Source organism: Monomorium pharaonis, chromosome 7 (assembly GCF_013373865.1).
Source record: "Monomorium pharaonis isolate MP-MQ-018 chromosome 7, ASM1337386v2, whole genome shotgun sequence".
Taxonomy (NCBI): domain Eukaryota; kingdom Metazoa; phylum Arthropoda; class Insecta; order Hymenoptera; family Formicidae; genus Monomorium; species Monomorium pharaonis.
Window position 1 is genome coordinate 17,273,431 of NC_050473.1, and position 18,658 is coordinate 17,292,088.

The 18,658-nt window shown below is 47.2% G+C and overlaps 1 protein-coding gene across 2 annotated transcripts in view; it reads right to left on the bottom strand.

Moving 5' to 3' along the window:
* The window catches only part of LOC105835148 (failed axon connections), a 29,343-nt gene extending 12,105 nt beyond the window's left edge, over nt 1–17,238 (bottom strand). Inside the window, exon 1 of one of the 2 annotated variants that reach the window (XM_012678169.3) lies at nt 16,599–17,238. In XM_012678169.3, coding sequence (XP_012533623.2) covers nt 16,599–16,937 — 339 coding nt within the window. In that variant the 5' untranslated portion in view covers nt 16,938–17,238. The remainder of the gene's footprint in view (nt 1–16,598) is intronic. The other variant, XM_012678170.3, reaches the window with a different exon arrangement.
* Nucleotides 17,239–18,658: the final 1,420 nt, after the last annotated feature.

Sequence of the window (18,658 nt, forward strand, 5' to 3'; positions counted from 1 at the left end):
GCGCGAGAAGCGCAAGACGAGAGCAAGTCGCGCAACATTAGGGGAAGCGCGCAGATCGGCGCGCGTCGTCTATTTTTCTATGGAGTGCAATGAACCCCCGCCCGTTCGCCACGCCATTCCGTCGGGCCCGGCGTGATGGAATGAATTTCTCGCGGTCGAGGAATGTCAAACGGTCCGGAGGAGGAGGAAGGGGGATAGAGAGGGAAGAGGAGAGGGGGGGGGACAAGAGAAAGATGAAAGAGAAATGACCGCGAAGTGAACCCTCCCTCCCCTCCCTTGTTCTTTTCGCCGCGGCGTTCCTCGCGGCGCGGCGTCGATAAGATAAGCCGTAATGAGGTTCAATTGGAAGATTAATTAATTAAAACCCACGGCGAAGGAGTTAAATTGGACGATATTGCGGACGGTATGCAGGCATATGCCACGCCACTGCTGTTGTCGCTGCCGCGATGCCGTTGATGATGCTGCTGCTGCTGCTGCTGCTGCTGCTGGACCAGCGACGGGAGCGAGAACGCGCGGACTCGGGCGTGTACGAGATGAAGCGTCCGGCCTGGTTGCCTGGCTGGCTGTCTGTCGCGCGCGCGAGATGGAGGCGAAAGCGAGAGAAAAAGAGAGACGAGAGGACGCGAGGGATTTACAGCTGCCGAGGGATACCGAGACCCGTAATTACGTTGCGGTTGGCCTCGCGTTGGCGCGCGGCGTTGACGAACGTGAGGCATTCACCACCGGAACACGGCGTCGAGATTCCTCCTCGGCGAGCACGACGTCGTCGGCGTCGTCGGCAAGGGATCCACGCTCCCGGGCACGAATCCGAATCCTCCGGTGGCGCGCGACGTTTTCTTGACGTATTGTTTCCACGCGGAAATAGATATTTTATGCGACTAATGCGGTAAATTGGCTAATTGCCCGTAAGTGCGAGATATGGACACACACGAGCCGAAGGCGAGGGCGGGCAATAGCCGATGTCCGCACATGTCGCATGTACAATATTTTTTTGTTACCTGGTACGGATCGAAATATTGGTATCCTTTTGTGTGTAGTGATCCGTGAGAAAAGGACCATTTTTCATGCACCGGCAGCGAAAAAAATACTTTATTTACTTGCAAAGGGAAGCCACTGCTCGTTAATGCTGCGCCAATACGCCAATACGCTATAATCCCGTGTTATCCGGTTATAAATGCTTAACTTCAGTGGAGATACATTTTAAATCTGATTTTAATTAAACTCAATAATTACGCTCTCTCTCGTTATTTGAAAATTCGAACGCAGTTTAATTGAAAAATGTAAATTTTTTTTCAAATTAACGCGATGCCGCTTCCACTTGTAAAATTCTCTCCATTGTTCTCGAGCGTTTATTTAATTTTTAATAATAAAAAAAAAAAGGTAAAATCAATATAATGAAGGAACGTAACCGCGTGAGAATTTGTCGGTTAATCAGCGGATCCCAAAGACCGGGGACCACAATTCCTTGCGGTCGCAATTGCCGAGGAAGTGTCCAATCGTACTCTCAATAAGTTTATACGATTCTTAGAAGATTAATAATTACATCGCCGGAGCTCGTTCGTGACGCCTTCGTGAGAACGTCGATATTTTTTTTTCCACGAATATAAGGCGGCGATATACTGCGCCGTCCGTGTGACAAGTAGTCATGAAATAATTACGCGACGTCTCTCTTGAAAAGTAAGCGCGAGCGGACGCGCGTTACGATTCCGCTCCCGTATAACGAGAGGAACGCGAATGAAAGAGAGAGAGAGAGAGAGAGAAAGGGGGTGAGAGGAAGGAAGACAATCGCGTTTCCAGAGCGGGCAATCTTGTCACCGGCTAATGGAATGTAATAGAACGCTTGCCAGTCACCGCCTTGTGCCCTCCCGCCGTCCTTTTCGTTTCCGTCGTCTTCTCTCCTCCTTCCCGTGCGTTTCGCTCGCCTCCTCCTCGTGCCGCCGACGCATCCGTAGACTTTTCTCTTTGTCCACGCGCTTTGTTCTTATTGCGAGAGATACGCGCGCGATCGCGCTGGCTCCAGAGATAGAGAGAAAAAGAATGAGAGGGAGGAAGGGATGGAGGGAGGAAGAGAGCGCGAGTAAGGTCTTTCGTCGCTATTTTAAGAGATGCGCTTCCACCCCCGCACTTATTTCCGTCGCTTTTATTTCTATATACGCCACCGTACTTGAAATTAGACAGCTGGCACGCCGACCGTAAAAAATCTCACGGCGCAGGCGGATCGTCGCGGACTCTCGCACGCTGCCGAACCGCTGCCTCTCGTGTCCACGCATCTCATAACGGTAATTAAATGTGCTGATGTTATGACTAACTGCCCCTGATAACTCTAGCTACTTTACAATTCTTACTTGTGGAAATAAATCTCCCTCTGCTGCTTTCCTATCTCGAGAAATAAAAAGGGAGAAAGACGAAAGTACGACTCTCGAGTTTTACTTGCAAAAAGTCTGTTGTGAGAAAGAATGCAGTTAATATTTATAAAATCTAAAAACACTTTGTTTCTGAAGAATACCTGTGGCTGCGTTTAGCAAAAAAAAAAAAAATTTAAGTTCAAGTTTCTCGTCTTTTCCTCTCTTTCTCTCGTCCTATTATATTTTGCTGTAATTTATTACAAAAAAGACAAGAACATTAAGGCTTGTTAAAAATAAAAATTATGAGTAAAAACAGAAATGTAAATATCTAATAGTAAATAATTATCGTGTGTCGTAGACTGAAACTGAAAACGAAAACTCAAAAGAACTCAGCAAGCGATCCTGTTCGAAAATGCTGCGCTCGAACTTTTTACATATCTCATAACGTATATCTCATCCCTCACAGCTGCAAAAGACAATTTCATTACGTTGCATCTGAACTTCGAGGAATGAAATACAAGTAGCAAAAAAAAAAAAGATTACAAACAAGAAACAAGCAAAAAATTTAATACGTGGCACAAAAAAATGTCTTCTTCATAATATTTTTAATTCTCGTGTCAACAATGTATCTTCTTGCTACGAAATTAATATCAAACTGTTGAAATACATCTGGTGTTCCTTTACTACCAAATCAGACCTAAACGGCAGTCTTTTTGCAGGTTTGAAATTTACGTCTTCCTAGAAGGAAACCTGGAGAAAAAGCTTTAGGGAGAAACTGTAGGCAAAAGCGAAAGAAGAGGCGGGTAATAAAAATTATATTTAGAAACCACGCCCGTTACCGCAATGCGAGTTACGTGCTCGAGGCCTCGATCGTGACTAATTGCAGAAACAATAACGGCGGTTCGATAAAAATAATAGCCGCGATGACATTAAAGAAAATTCGAATACATCATACTACGCGAAAAAAAATTCCACTATGTTGGATCGTATATCTTTTTTTTTGCACTATTAAAAAAAAATTGAAACATCTCCGGAGATCGTAACAGCGCATATTGTAGAATACATATTGCACGGAAGAAGAATTTTCTATAATTTTTACTTTTTTGCTCCGCTGAATAGCGTGATGCAAGTAACAGACACGAAACCAAAGTACGTCATATTTCACGCGCAGTAGGTATACGTCCAAAGAACAATATGCACATTGTTCGTGTACGTATGCACAAACTCTGTACACATAATTTGCATGAGCCGTCGCTTGTAAATCTTTATTGCGTCTCCGGAATCATGCAAGTTTTGAACAATGGTAATAGAGAGGATAAACAGAACGGCAATAGACGGCATAATAGGGTTATCGAGACAGAATTTCGAGGTATTAATTTACCGATTTCCCCCCTCCCTGCGGATTCACGTGTAAAATAACACAACCCGATTTCCATCTTCGCCACGTTTCATATAAATGTCCGATGAAACGAGAACGATCGTTTCGGATACGACGGCAACGTTGACGACCTATAAATAAGCGCCGTGGAATTAAGAATGTAATATTAAAGATTTGCCGACCCAATGTTATATTTGATGCGGCAAATCTATGGAAAATCAATAGCTTTCCAGTTGGACCTTTCTTTAGAACTTCTCAGAAACTTTGCGGGGTCGCGCTTTATTATCGTGATATCTTTTATGGACGCACGTGCGCGCGTGTTTTGAATCTGAAAGTCTCTCGAAAGGGAGGGAGGGAGGAAAGAATCTTCCTCGTGGAGCCTGGAGACCACCTAGGCCTCGCGCAAGGGATCAGCCTTATCACGAGGCTTCGCTTCATCGAAACGCTCCCGAAAGGAAAACAGTTTGCCCCGTTTTGCCCCGGCATACGAACGACAATAATTGACGCAAAAAAACGCGGGAACAATGCGGCGCTTTACCTTCGGAAAGATCGTTCATTGTGCAGTCGTACGACGCGTTTTCCACGGCGAAGATCAACACGTTAACCGAGCGGTTCCGTAACGCTCGTTGGGAACGATGATGCGCGCCAGGTGAGCGCCGTGGACTTTCGTGCATCTGAAATCCGTTCGAGCGGACTCACCGGGTTCACCTGTACACCTACCGCGTAGGTAGGTAATACCGCGTAACGGGATCGATAATATCGAGGAGCTAATATCGCGTTATACGCCGATTGCGCGCGTGATGTCGTGCGTTATAGCCGTACATTACTTGGGCATTTGCGAGAAGAGCGCGACCGCGCCGGGGAAAATCCGAGCTGCTCACGTGTCGAGCGAGACGCGCATCGTCGTCGTCGTCGCGTTTTAAACGGCACGGGACACGAGAGATCGCTATTACGAGAACCATCGGCCGGTATCGTATATGTGAATCAATCTGGTGTAACAGATAACGTAAATACGATATTTCCTACTAAGGTGCGATAAGCACGTCGGTAGTATGTTGACACATTCCAATCTTGGACATTCATGGCCACGCTTCATTTTAATATAACGCAACCTCCCGAGATTGTGTATATACTTCTTGTATAATAGATTCAGCATAATATCAGGGTTACAGTTAATTGGATAATGAGACGGATAATTCCACATCCTTTCGCTTCTATGGATATATTAAGCAGAAAAAAGATGATGCAAGTTCTCGGCATATAAATATTAAAAAAAAATATATACCAGTGTCTAAAAAATAAATAGAAATAATTAATATTAATATTAATATTATTACAATTGACATTAGCATAATTAACGTTAATATACTCTCTAATATTGAATAAAATTTACATTGAGTAAATGCGGATTGACTCCTCCCTCCAAAAATAGGTTCTTCTTTCCTTTTTTTTTTTTAGAAATCGAGACGATCTCGTTGTTGTTGTTGTAACGGCGCAATCGAGAAGCTCTCGAATTATCTGAGCCGACATTCCGAGCGGAACTCTAATGCGTACGACCGTGTGTCGCAATAGTGTTCTCGCGTCAGTAACTATAAGACTGAATTCCAGGATATACCATTCCGGTGAGTCACTCTTCATGAATAATTGCGCCGGGTGACCGATCATGCTGGACGATAAAAACTCGCGTCGCCTCACAATCGAGAGCGCTCTGGAATCGCTTAATTTACGACCGACGTTATTATTTGCTATATGCATTACGACGACGTCTCATTACCGATCTCGCCGGGGACCTGGGGGGGGGGAGGAAGGGGGGACGCGTGACTCGACGCCGGCGGAATGCCAGGAATTTATTATTGAAAGAAATTCCGTAACACTGGCGCCAATTTATCATCAACCCGTCCGATCGATCGCACGCGGCACGAGTAAATCAGTCTGGCAGTATTATAAAAACAATCGGGAGGACGAGCCTCGCGAGCCTGTTGACTTTATCAATTGAGAGAGATCGAAGGCACAAGTTGGAATTTGTTATCGGTTCGACTTGTATCTCTCTTCTTGCGTCGCGACACGCGACGGCGTAGCCTGCGTTATAAAGTTTTTTATTATATTTTACTGCTGTATTAAAAATATTTCACTCCATGGATTTTTATCTCCTTTCCTCACGGCAAGCAATTGTCGAGTAAAAAATGTATCAGAAATATGCTTTAATATCCGTTTAAAAAAAATCTTTTATTTCTTTATTTACTCCACAAATATGTCTTCTCGATTTTATCTATCTATACACACTACATATCTCACTGTACTACGAGTATGTATACATTACAGCAAAATGTTTACTGATCTCGGTTATCTTGACATTTAACATTTATTTGCGCCACGCGGGGGAAAAAAAGCAAGAAAGATCGCTTACAGATTAGCTAGCAAAAGTGACACTTCTTACGAAGCGTACAAAAAAAAATTCCCGACCGACTACCGACCGATAAACTTCGAGGAGGGCGGATAAAAATTCCTGAAGAATTAATCGGCGAAGAAAACGCGCAAATTATCCGGTCGGCACGCATAGCGAGCTGGAAGGAAGAGGAGGGGGAGAGGAAACGAGGGAGGAGCAAGGCGCGGAGAGGCGATTGTTTTTCCACCGCGAGCGCATCGGCAGCTCGTCAATATGTATCGCATTATTCCTCGCTGGTCCGAGGGCTGTCCGTCCGTCTTCTTGCGACATACGTGTGAGACTCGCGCGCATTGCTATATAAAGTGAGCACCATACGCGCCTCTTTATCGCCGTGTCGTCGCCGCGTCCTGCCGCGGGGAGGCAAACGCTTCGTGAATACCGATTTCCATTCCGTTTCGCGCTCCGCTCCGCTCCGCTCGCGAGTTATTGACGCAAGGCGGCCTTTGGCACGCGCTCGAATAATAAACCGCGCGATACGAGATTCCTGACTGAATCGAGCGGCGGATGTAACGCGCGCGGAGAGCGAGCCTGGCGATCGAGTGCCGATCTTCGCTTTTCGCCGAGATGAAACTCACATTCTCGTATTCTTTCGCGAGCTTTGCAGACTCGATTAATGAATGGGCGTAGCTACGCTGCGAGCGATGAATTTGTAATTGTTGTCTTCCTTCCGTGAATTTTCTTTGTTGAATTGAAGCTCACTTAAGAGACACGTCGAAGTGAGAACTTGTCTTATCTATCTGCAATTTTAAAGCGCAATTTTCCCCGAAAGTATTTTCCTCATAATCACCCCTTCTTTATCACGATGTATCTCGAGTTTATTGTTAGGTAAAAATTTTCTAGACAAGATGCGCACCGTGTCACGCGCAACAAATCCCGCTTGTTATCGTCATGCGTGTGTACATCGTACGCTGATTAGCACACTGATTTTCGTCGCTGCACGTTTGCATCGCGATTAAATCAACAATAGATGCTTACAACTAGCGTTAATTAGCCATTGTTCGATTTGCGTGTGACTCGTAGTCGTTGTCGACTTTGTAGCGCCAACAAAAATAAACTCTCTCTATTTTTATTCTGACGTACATCTCTACTCAAGTTTAGAAATTATCTCACAAAGTATCGTATATATTTAATTGTATCAACTAATCGTGTCGGTTATGATAACTGACTCTTTTTTCGTCGAGCTCTGACTTGAACTCATAAATCTGAATGTAAGTAGCGAAAGTAGAAGAGAAGAAAACACATCAAAGTTATTTTCGCAGTCAGTATAATGTATGTGTGTGATATTGATAGTCCTACGAGTAAACATTCTACCGATTAATAGTCGCCGTGATAACCATAATTCTTTAATCACGATTCGGTCAAGTTGAACGTTAACGGAACACGCCTGTATAAACAACAGTCGAGTCGTGACACGATAAGATAAGAGATGTGTATAATTAAACACGCTTATTACAATTTCATTCGCAAGAAGAATACTCGTAACCCAGTCATAAAATATGCCGAAGTCGCAAACGGTAAGTACGTGAGACAAAAAGGGATCACGAAGGAATTACGAGGCATTACCGTGCCTCTTGAAAAGATAAATTATATTGAAAAAACATCTCGCAGCGAGCAAACTTCACTCGACATTGGTATTTAAAAAAATCAAAGTCGGAGTTAGGAAGACTTAAATTCTCCCCGAACGAAAAAAGTATAAAATAATTAATTTGAAGAAACTTTTCTGAAAGCTTTTCGAAAACAAAAATTATTTATATCCTTCAATTAATAAAAATGTTTTAATGTATCCTTCAGTTAGGTATATATAAATTTTAAATTTCGTTTCAACAAGGTTTTAATTGGCGCGCGCGTGTGAGGCTCAGCAACGGAGATACGATAGATAATATAAAAGTTGCGACGAACGACGTCCGTTTTCCGCCGTTTCGCAAAGAAGCGGAATAGATCCCACGTTATCCGGTGGATACACCGTAATAGCGTTAAAATTACGATCGCGATTAGGGGAGAACGTCCCCACGTTTCGATCCTTCTCACCCCGCGGGGGCATTAACGTAGGAGCAGAGTGTCGTAAAACGGAAGTCGGTCGATACGCCCACGACACGCGTAATCGCGAATTCCTCGCTGCACGTAAAATTTTATTTATAAACTTTCGTCCGGCGTTGGTGTCGATAGCGGGTGGTGGTCGCCCGCGTGTGCACCAACACGCGCGCTTTCGCGGCTGCTTGGCGAGCGAGCGAGCGAGCAAGCAGGTGAGGAAAACATGCACCTACTTTACGGTTGAGGCAGGTCGCCGCGCGGTCTTTAAATCGCCGGAAACACACGGCGCGGCTGAGAGGAGGAGAAACGCGCGCGCGAACGAGCGAGCAGAGCGTTCCTCCTCTGGCTACCTCTCTCCTTCACTTCCCCGGCCGCTTGACATTGTATTTTCGCTGCCTTTCGAAAGCTTCTCGGAAAGGCACCGTGGCCGATAATCGCGATCAACGCCGTTACCCGACTGTACGCGCCTTAAAACAGGTTGCGGCAATGACGCGGTTGGAATGCATATCGGCCGCGTGTATCTGTGTATGTTTTCTTTTTTTTTTTACTTCGCCGGTAAAAAAGAAGGAAAGATACGCACACACACACACACATACACAGGTTGCTCCCCCCCTTCCTGACCCCTACCTTCTGTCAACCTACCGGGTGTTTCTTTTTTTATGCCAAATATAAATATAAATTTTCTTTAAACGAAAATCTGACAATGGAATTTTCCTTTTGTCAACGTGATATGTAAAAATGTGCAAGGTTGACTTGATGGACAAGCGTGACCATCGGCATAGAGAGGAGGATAGAGCCGGTCGACTTCTAATGACGGTAATTAAGTTTTAAATTGAATTTTCATTAACAGCGTGCCGAACGATAACAAAATCTGTCTATTCATTTGCATCTGTCGGCGCGAACGTAATCGAAGAGGCAAAATAAATCCCTATAGAGCGTCCCGTATAAATAAACACTGCGCTCCAGAAATATAAGCGCACAGCGGAAATACGGTTCTCCGATTAACGCTAATCTATCTCGTCCCGTGTGCAAACGTTACCGCGATCGTAGGATCGGGAGTGGAACGTGAAACGTACCATGCGTATCCGATCTCGTTCAATAAAGCTCTCTCGCTTCTTCTCTTATCCGCGGCAATAAACCGCGACGCCTTCTTGCGCTCATCCTCTCCGCCTTGGGGGGGGGGGGAATTCTTATATTTCCAAATACATGAAATCCGTAACGTTCTCGCGCTGCACTCTCGAGTGCATCTTCTCCTCTCTTCCAACGACGACGACGACGCCGTTCCATAACGGTTAAACGTTCGTAACCGAAGCGAGAGCGATGTTATTCCGAAGGAAAACGGTGGGAAAAATAACGTCGGCGGCTTCTTCTAAGTTAACCGGCAGCACTTTGTATTTTTTCCTCCCGTAGAATGCTGTTTAAATCCTATGAGTCAGCTAATTTCATGGCTCGTTAAGTTGCGAGCGACCCAGCCCGCACCATAACTCGGTCGGTGTTGACTATGTCCTTTACAGTACCTTTACGGAAGGAATTCACAAGCATTGTGCAGTCATTTATAATTGTACGAGGCGAAGCGTCGGTAGCGCGCGGGCCTAACACTCCTGCGATCGGTCTCTTCACGTGAATTGCGCCGCGAACATCGCGAAAACGATGGGGGACTTGTAACCATAGAATCCAAAATCGATCAGTTATTTGACGAATACTACTAATGTACATAATTTTTTTGAAAGCCTTAAAACATAAGAATAATTAGTCATAGTAATAATCGGACAGTTGCTATAAAATTCTAATACTGCAGCACACCTATCATTCGCGTCTAATTATTGTTTCATAAGGAAATATAAAAATTTCGGCCGCCTTAAGAATTTCCTCTCGAGGGCGAACCCACGATTATCTACGCCTATGCAATGACCGAAGGTCAAAGATGCGTGCAGCTGCACCGAGCACAGCGGTTCCGAGAGCCATCTCATACGCCGCCCCGCCCTTTCCTTCCTCGCCCTTCCCTCTTCGATAAGCCGAGATGAACCAGGCTGGCGCGGAAATCTGAACGTGTAGTTTTCTTAAATTCTCGCCGATACACAGGGTGTCCAAAAATAACGCAGCGATGGTATTTCTGATAATTTTTTAATAATTAAAAGCGCGATCTCCTCGTCGTAAGCTGCGAAAGCCATTAAAATAGCCCCGAAGCAGACTAGAAGAAGAAACTCTTAGCGAAATTGACGAATGTTTTGCAAATTAATAATAATAATTTTGTAGTAACTGCCGCAATTATTGTTACAAACCGTAAAAAGGATTCCCGATATTTCACGAGATAAAAATTCTATACGTCTCCTTAGGACGTTACAGGATTTTTTTCTCGTGAAATATCGAGAATGCTTTGTACAATTTACAATAATTTACAATAATTTGCCATACATTAATTCGTTCTCTGGTTACATTCTGGACCTCTCCACGTGAGATCTAAGAGCTGCCAACGTCCACGCGCGCGCTTCGGCGCTAGGCGACGCCGATGGTGGGAAACTCGTGTGACAGACGGGTGCGAAACACGTGTGAACACTCCGATGGAGGATTAACGGGCGGATGCCTGCACTTAATAATTTGCCAATTGTTTCTACATCGGTAGCGCGGTATTAACCGGCGGTGAGCGTTCGCGCGCTCCATGAGCGCCGCGCTCAGACGGAAAATTATTTTCTTATACGCGCGCGCCGATTACACGAAATCGTTTTTTAACGTTCCATCCTAATTTCCATCCGCTCACCCCCCCCCCCTCCTCGTGTTCTCGCCTTTGTATCCTCTCGAACGCCTCCCTGAATTATCTCTTGCCCTGACAAGATGGGATTTCGATGCTCGAGGTTCGTTGCGCACGAAGCCAGATACCTGCGCGCTTGACATAATCGGATGTTGTTCTCGGAGCGCTGGTTATCGAGGACGCAAAATCCTCCGGCGCTCACCTGGCGTACAGGTGTACCTAGGTGCTCAGCGACCTGATATATAAATTCATTTTCCTCAAACACGCCGGCCGGCGCGGCGCTTTCGCTCGGTCGCGGCCTATCGAAAGCGGGGAACGCGGAAGCGCAAGTATTCAGCGCGATTTCATTGATTAGCGGAGCCCACGGGGCGGGAAAAAGCGGACAAAGAAACGCATTCCTCGAATGGCAGTAACACACATTTTAGCGGCCTGCCTCACGAGGCACGAAAGTCCGAAGCGTTTCGCTTTTCTCTCCTCGCACAATGACCAGTCAATGACAGCTTCATCGAGGAGAAACAGAGAGAGAGAGAGAGAGAGAGAGAGAGAGAGAGAGAGAGAGAGAGAGAGAAACGCGGCTTTTCCCTCCTGATGATGTATTGACACGCTCGGAAGAGGTTTAACGTATCTGAAAATTGGATTCCCGCTTATCTCCATAATCCTCGATAATTTACTCCTCAATTAGAAAGACCTATTTATAAGTGAGTTTCCGCACAAGATACCTTTGGTTTGCAAAGCAAGGTTGCACACCGATCTCTTTTTTTTTCCCTCTCGGAGAGTTAAACACGAAACTGGGCTAGAAAGATCGTTTCGCCTTGGAAACAGAAGAAGGTCTCGCGCCTTCAGATATAGGGCGTACCTATCGTGTTATCTGTCAGGTCACGACGGAACGGTGTCGGTCGAGTTCCAGTTACCACGGAGTTATCGATGCGAAACGGTAGAAGAAACGCTATACCTCGGAAAACAACAGGAGAACGCGCGCGATAACCACGTTTCTCGCACGTCGCCCGAAAATTGGCCTGGCCCCCACCAATTGATCTCGGCCATTCCCCGCCCCCCGGCGTTATCTCTGCGGCTATCTTGGCTAATTGATTAGTTCAAATAGGAACTTCCTCCGTATTACCTGCGACCTCTTTTCTTCCATTCTATCGTTTCGCGATCGGAACGGCTATTCATCGCGGTGGAAAAACGCGGCGAAGAACGACGTCTCGTGGCACGACGTTACGACGACGGGACAGCTGCCACTTCTCGACACGCGGTTACGACTATCGAGCGACTCGAGAGGGAAATAATTAACTGACGTCGAGAATCGCAGATACTCACTGGCGACGCTAAGTGTTCACGTTCGAAGGAAATTGTATATAAGAGAAACTTATTTTTAAGCCATAAATATTAAAGGGATTAAATTTTCAGTCATAAATATTAATTAAAAGCCGGACGGAAATAAAAAAAGTTCTCATTGCTGCATCGTAGTTTTGAAATATGCGATTAAACATTGAAAGGCGAGCATTAAATCTTCAGAACTGCTGAAGAAGAAATAAAACTGTGCGCTGGAAGAAACAAATTGTCGCTGTTTCTACGAAAGATATATATAAGGTATTTTGCCTCGAACACTTCATCAAATCGACGTCGTATCTCACGTCAAAAATATAATGGAGTTTTGAAAGAAATATATCTAATTAGCTTTTTTTTCCCCCCCGACGGAAAGACGCCGCAAACTAATTACATCGCCGTGTAATTATCTTCGTTCTCATTACGTTAAAATGAGTAATAGCTTCTAATATCAGCGCAAACTCTCTATACGCTATTTATAGCGTAGACCATAAATAATCCGTGCATTGCGCGCGATTGATACGTCTCGAAGTCGGAAGTCCCAATGATAATAGCGCTATTAACCCTCTCCGTACGCACTTTGGCGTGTTGAACGAATCCTTTGTTCAGATTAGATACGACGGGTAATCTCGAAATAAAACGCGTGCCGATGAAATTGCTCACTTTTTTTCCGTCTCTAGAGATCGAGCTCTGAAATGTGACTCTCGACGATATCACCGTCAATATAGTAGATTAGATTAGGTGCATTTCTTTGAAGCTCGTTTCGAAACTTCATTAAAGAAACGAATATATTATCTTCAAATATAATAAAACACATGTCATGACATCGATAAGCTTTTCTCCGCAGGAATCGATCTTTTAATACAATAATATTGACGTTACCGGCATCAGATTCAGATTAGATTAGAGAAAAAGGGGAGGAGAAGGGCGCATGTTTGAAGAAGCTCGCTCTGAAACTTCGTCGAGAGAAAGCGTTCCTCTGTTTAGCACGGAGCAACGAAATGGCAATGCCGCTCCTCCTCGCCGCTCCCTTCCGCAGGAATGACGTTATGTTCAACAGATGTCGGGGTAACGACTCGAAGGGGGTAAGGCAGGGAGCGTCGACAATGTAGAAGGAAGACAAATGTGTCACGGGAGGGTCGATAACCAGGCTAGAGATCACCGGCGCGGAATTCTGCGCGGAGTTCTGTGACTACGGGGAACTTTGTTCTAGCGCGCGGCGCGATCGGTTAAAGAGACGATTGTATGCGCGGACTTCCACGCTCAGAATGTTTTGAAAATACTTTCAAGTACTTTTTCAAAATCCTCGCTACGTTCCAATTTCGTCGCCGTTCTCAAAGCTTTAATTCGAGGATGAATCATAAAAATTTTTATTCAACTAGTTCGGAAGAAATAATTCAAAAACGACAGTCACATTTTCCGTTGAGATGCGTCATATAACTAAGCATTAACAAAAACATAAAAATTTCATAATGTTCCATTACTACGCTTGATTATTTATAAAATGTGGGCACAATTCTGTTGTTGATTTAAAAGTATTGATTTTATGATTTATTCGTTTACTTTCATGTAAAATCACGATTTGCAAGTTTGATGAAAAAGTAGCATTACAAATTGAATCGAAATTTTTACATGTACTAACAATGCTCCGATAAATATTCCTGCAACAGTTTATTTCAATCCGCTCATACAGGCTCATACGTTCTACCAACGTGGATTAACTTTAATCTCGTTTTAACTTACTCTTTATCCTTTCCTGATGTTTAGAACTAGAGTACGACAACAAGTAAATTGAACCAAGATTAAAGTTGATCTACGTTGGAAGGAACGGGCCATGATAGGTTTAAAAATTACGTAAAATCTCGATAACTCTTAGCTGGTGTCTACGGTAAAAAGAGAAGAAAAGAGAAAACCGTCCCAAGAATTTACGGTCGGAAGGAAGCGCGGATTGTTCGCGAATCGGCATATATCCTAATAGCTGGCCGCTCGCGCTCGACATCGCGAGAGGAGAAAATTACGGAGTTTCGAGCCGGCCGACGCGGAGCTATTTCGTACACACAGGCCTGGTTATTTTTTTTTTCCTTCCACCTCGTGAACCAACACGTGATCGTTCGAAACGGCTGGAATCCCGCAGCTGGAAGCGCTCGGATACGGACGTATGCGTTACAGTAATGAAAATGTGAGAAGGCCCGTTAACCCGCCGCTCCTAGGCTAACGACCACACAGCGGCCGACAATGAAGATACAAAGGCGAGGCGACCGGCGAATTCTCAATTGGCCATTATACCGATCATTAGCGATGATCTTCGCTCACAATGTCGTCCTAATGAATCGCGATAATTAGACGCGGGCGCGAGGGACGTTATCTCGCTGGGAAGCGAATTTCGAACTTTCGCGCGCGAGAAAGCGAGCTCGTCGACGACAGTCGATTTTCGCGACGATATCTCTCGAATCGCGGCGAGTAAAGGAGGGAGAAAGATATAGAGATAGAGAGAGGGAGAGAGAAAGAGAATATACGCGATGCAACAATTCGTTTCTCGGGAAGGGGCGCGATATTCCGGCGGCGGAATCGACTTTCGTCCGAGGATCGTTTTTTCCTCGCCTCTCGGAAACGCGAGAGACGCGCCCCGCTTTCTATATCAATAAAATCGCGCGGCGGAAAGAAACGGCCGATCGCTCCTCGCGCGGCCGCGCGCAAATATCAGCCGGACACGCTGTGGCTACTCCGGAATTACGCGCGCGAGCCGAGCGCGATCCTTCGATTAACAGACGGGGAATGCCGTTTTCCTCATTCTTGCGGGACGAAAAAAAAAAAAGAATACGGGCGCACGGAGAGAAGGCAGATCAATTAAATCTAACATATCCCGAGGCTCCTGATGCGAGCGCGCGCGAAATCCGATGTCCCGAGAAGCGTGACGAACATACTTTTCATCTTCCCGAAAGCCAGAGAGGCACAGAGGAACCGTCATTTTTATCGTGTTTTCACTTCGATCGTGTCGCCCCTACGTGGTAACTCGCGCAGGGCTTCGTTCGCACGCGTAGAACATGAGAACCTGCACCCGTCGCTGTGATTGAAGAAAAAAAGAAAAAAGAAAAAAGAAAATTTAATCACGACTCCCCGAGGACTCGCGAGTCGAGGACTTTCCACCGCTTTTCAGTGCGGGGCTCGGCTACGCCTGGGGTCGTCGGTAGCACGACCGCTCCGAAAGTTGACAGCGGCCGCCATTTTGAAGCGGCCCGCGCGAAGGCCGTCTTTATGCGTGCATTTTTATCGTGCGTCGCAGCAGCAAGATAATTACGCTTGCGACGCCGCGACGCGCACTCGAGCACGTACACGACGCGATCACCTCGACCGGAAGAACGTACGTACAATCCGAGAGCGCGAGAGCAAGAGAGCGAGCGAGAGAGAAAGAGAAAGAGAGAAAGAGAGAGAAGAGAGAAAGAGAGAGAAACGAAATCGTTCAAAGGGAGTCGCTAAATATAGCCTAATGTCGTTGGAACATTTCGCGGCCAGCGTCTTCCCTTCGCAACAATCATCTTTGTCCGCGAAATCTATTTGCGTCCCGGGGGAAGGGGGAGCGTCTTCCAATTCGATTCACTCCAAGGGGGCCAATGATCGTCGCGGGACGTATAACTCGCCGGGTGTAAGGCGATTGGGGGTGGACGATCATCGGACGACGTAAATCATCCCCGTGGACGATGATCGGGCCTCACGTTCGGAGTTGTTTGTACGCGCGGACTCCGGCCCGGCCGACATTACCAGCCGCGCGAATTAAATCGCGCGACGCCATGTCGCGCCGATTGCGACGGTCGGAGGGCCGAGAGGGGTGAGGAGGGCAGCAGACGGAGGGATTTAAATCGCTCGCTCGATTATTCGGATCGTGACGACAGCGACGACAGCGACGACGATGACGAGGGATAGAAGGTTGCGCGCGCGCGAGGACGATGCTCCTCATTTTTTCCGAATCACAACGATCGACGTCGAGAGAAATATCAAACTCGATCCACGGGGAAGAGAGCGACACGGGGTGGTCGGAGTGAGACACGAACCGGCGCCCGCTCGAGGTGCATAAACGGCAAATCGATCCTCCCTCGCCGGGCACGCAGGAGGCGGCCGGCACAGACGGACAGTCACGCATGCACGCACGCACGCACGCACGTATGCATGCAGGAACGTGCACGCACGTAAGAAGGAAAGCGTGAGGGGGTCCGATTTGCAGCCTGGCGCTGGCCGAGGGGATAGCCGAGTCAAAGGAAAGGGAGGGGTGGAGGAGGGAAGGGAAGGAAAAACGTACTCGGCGCTCTACACTCTAATACTCACCTCGTACTTGATGCCGTTCAACCGCAGCCACGTCTCCACCTTGAGACCGTACGGGGAGAGAGACGGCAGGAGCGGCGTCCGCGGGAACTGATACAGATAAACAACGTCCTTCTCGTAGTCGGGGTGGTGCACGGTGCTGGCCTTCGCCGACGCCGCGGTCGCGCCGCCGCCGGCCGCGGCGGCCACGGTGGCGTCGTCGTCCTTCTTCGCCGCCGCGTCCTTCTCCTCCTGCTTGTTGTCCGGCGGCGCGTCGTCCTTAAGCGCCTCCTTCATCTCCTTCACGTCCTTGATCTCCTTGCTCTCGGGCCCGTTGTTCTCCGTCTCGGTTGCCATCGTCATATTCTCTCGTCGGCCGCTGAAGCGTCTCCTTTACGAAAGCGTATTCTCTCTCTCTCTCTCTTTCTCACACGTTGCCCGTTGTCCGCCTAAAGTCGCCTTGGCTTTCCTTTTTGCCAAAGATCGGCGTAAATCTCCGAAGAAGCCGCCTCGCTCGATCGCGCGATACACACTCCGCTCTCGGTCTATCTCCGCTCTCTCGAACCTAACTCGACGGTAGCGCGCACTACACAAACCGTACGCCAAGCACTCGTCGCCTCTTTCTGCTCGCCGGCCGGTTCCTTCCTTCTCGCCGCCGCGCCGCCGCCGCCGCCACCGTCGCCACCGCCGCGCTCGCTCGTTCCACGTTCCACTCCCGCGCCTCCCCCTGCCGCGCGCGCGCGCGCTCTCGCACAAGACGGCCCCGCGCATGCGCAAGCGCCACACCCCGCCGCGGTCGACATGTTTAATTGGTCGGCCACCCCTGCTCGCGCGCGCGCGCGCGCCTGCGACAGAGAAGGACGAAGGGTTGGAGAGAGAGCGCGCGCGCGTCCCTCCCTCTGCCCCACGGTCGCCCTCGCCGACGACGAAACGCGCTCTCCAGGAGGAAAGTCGCGGCAACGCCGCCCGACGTCGCCGTCGGTCGCCGCCGCTGCGGCGGCTAGCGATGGCTTCGAGCCATCCGAGGGCCGGAAAGGGCATCGATGCCTGCCGCCTGGAAGGGACAGCCGCGCAGGGCTGTTTGTTTCCCGAGGATCACCCTCCCCCCTGGCGCAGCGTGAAGGAACGGACGTGTCCGGCAAAAAGAGAAATGCCAGGACGAAACGGCAGACACATGTTTAATGAATTTTAGGTGATATATCACGTTCGAAAGCAACATTGTCGGCAGCAATGTACGGTGTAGTTTAGTCCGGTGGACGAATGTTTGCTTACATTCCAAAAAGATTTTTTAATGTAACTTTGTTAGAATTTCTGAAAAACGTTCCAAGAGACGTTTTAAAAAATATCATTTGTTAAAAAGATCTCTTTCTATCTTCAAATTATTTCCAGAAATACCTGAAGTATAGAATATCTTTTTGGAGGAAAAAAAACGCAAACTGAAAAACACATCTTATATGTAACAAACATCTTGTGAGATATTTTCCGAACTTCTACAATTATCTTTAATAACATTATTTGAGACAATTCCTTTAAAAAAATCCTTGCCCTCTAAATCACAATGAGTGAAAACTCGACAAAGTCAGTGGAAAATACACTGACTTTCAGCGATACACTTATAATCATTTACTGATCATCAATTAGTGAAATAAATATTTTCAATGACTATACGCTAATTCTGAAGTGAAAATTACAGAAAGGCGGTGAATATCTACTGATTATCACAGTTACAGTATGCCACTGCGAATCAGTGAATATCCACTGATTACGATTTAGAGAGTGCTGAATTCCTTTATGTGAATTCCCGTCAAGCTTCACGCGCGTAAGGCAAACTAAATGCGGCTACGACTCGGGGGCTCGGGATCCCCAATCGCGGCCCTGGGTCCATCGTTCTATCGACCGGGCACGGGAGGATCGTTCCAGAGTGCGTGTCGGAGAGTCGAAAATCGGATCGGTCCCATCGCTCGCGCGTCCCGGGCTAATGCAACGCGTGCGCAGCGCCGCGCGGAAACGCGGCAACGCCGCGCGTATCAAGCGGCGCGGCGCAACAACGAACCCCCTTTTCATGGGTTACTTTTTTTCCACTC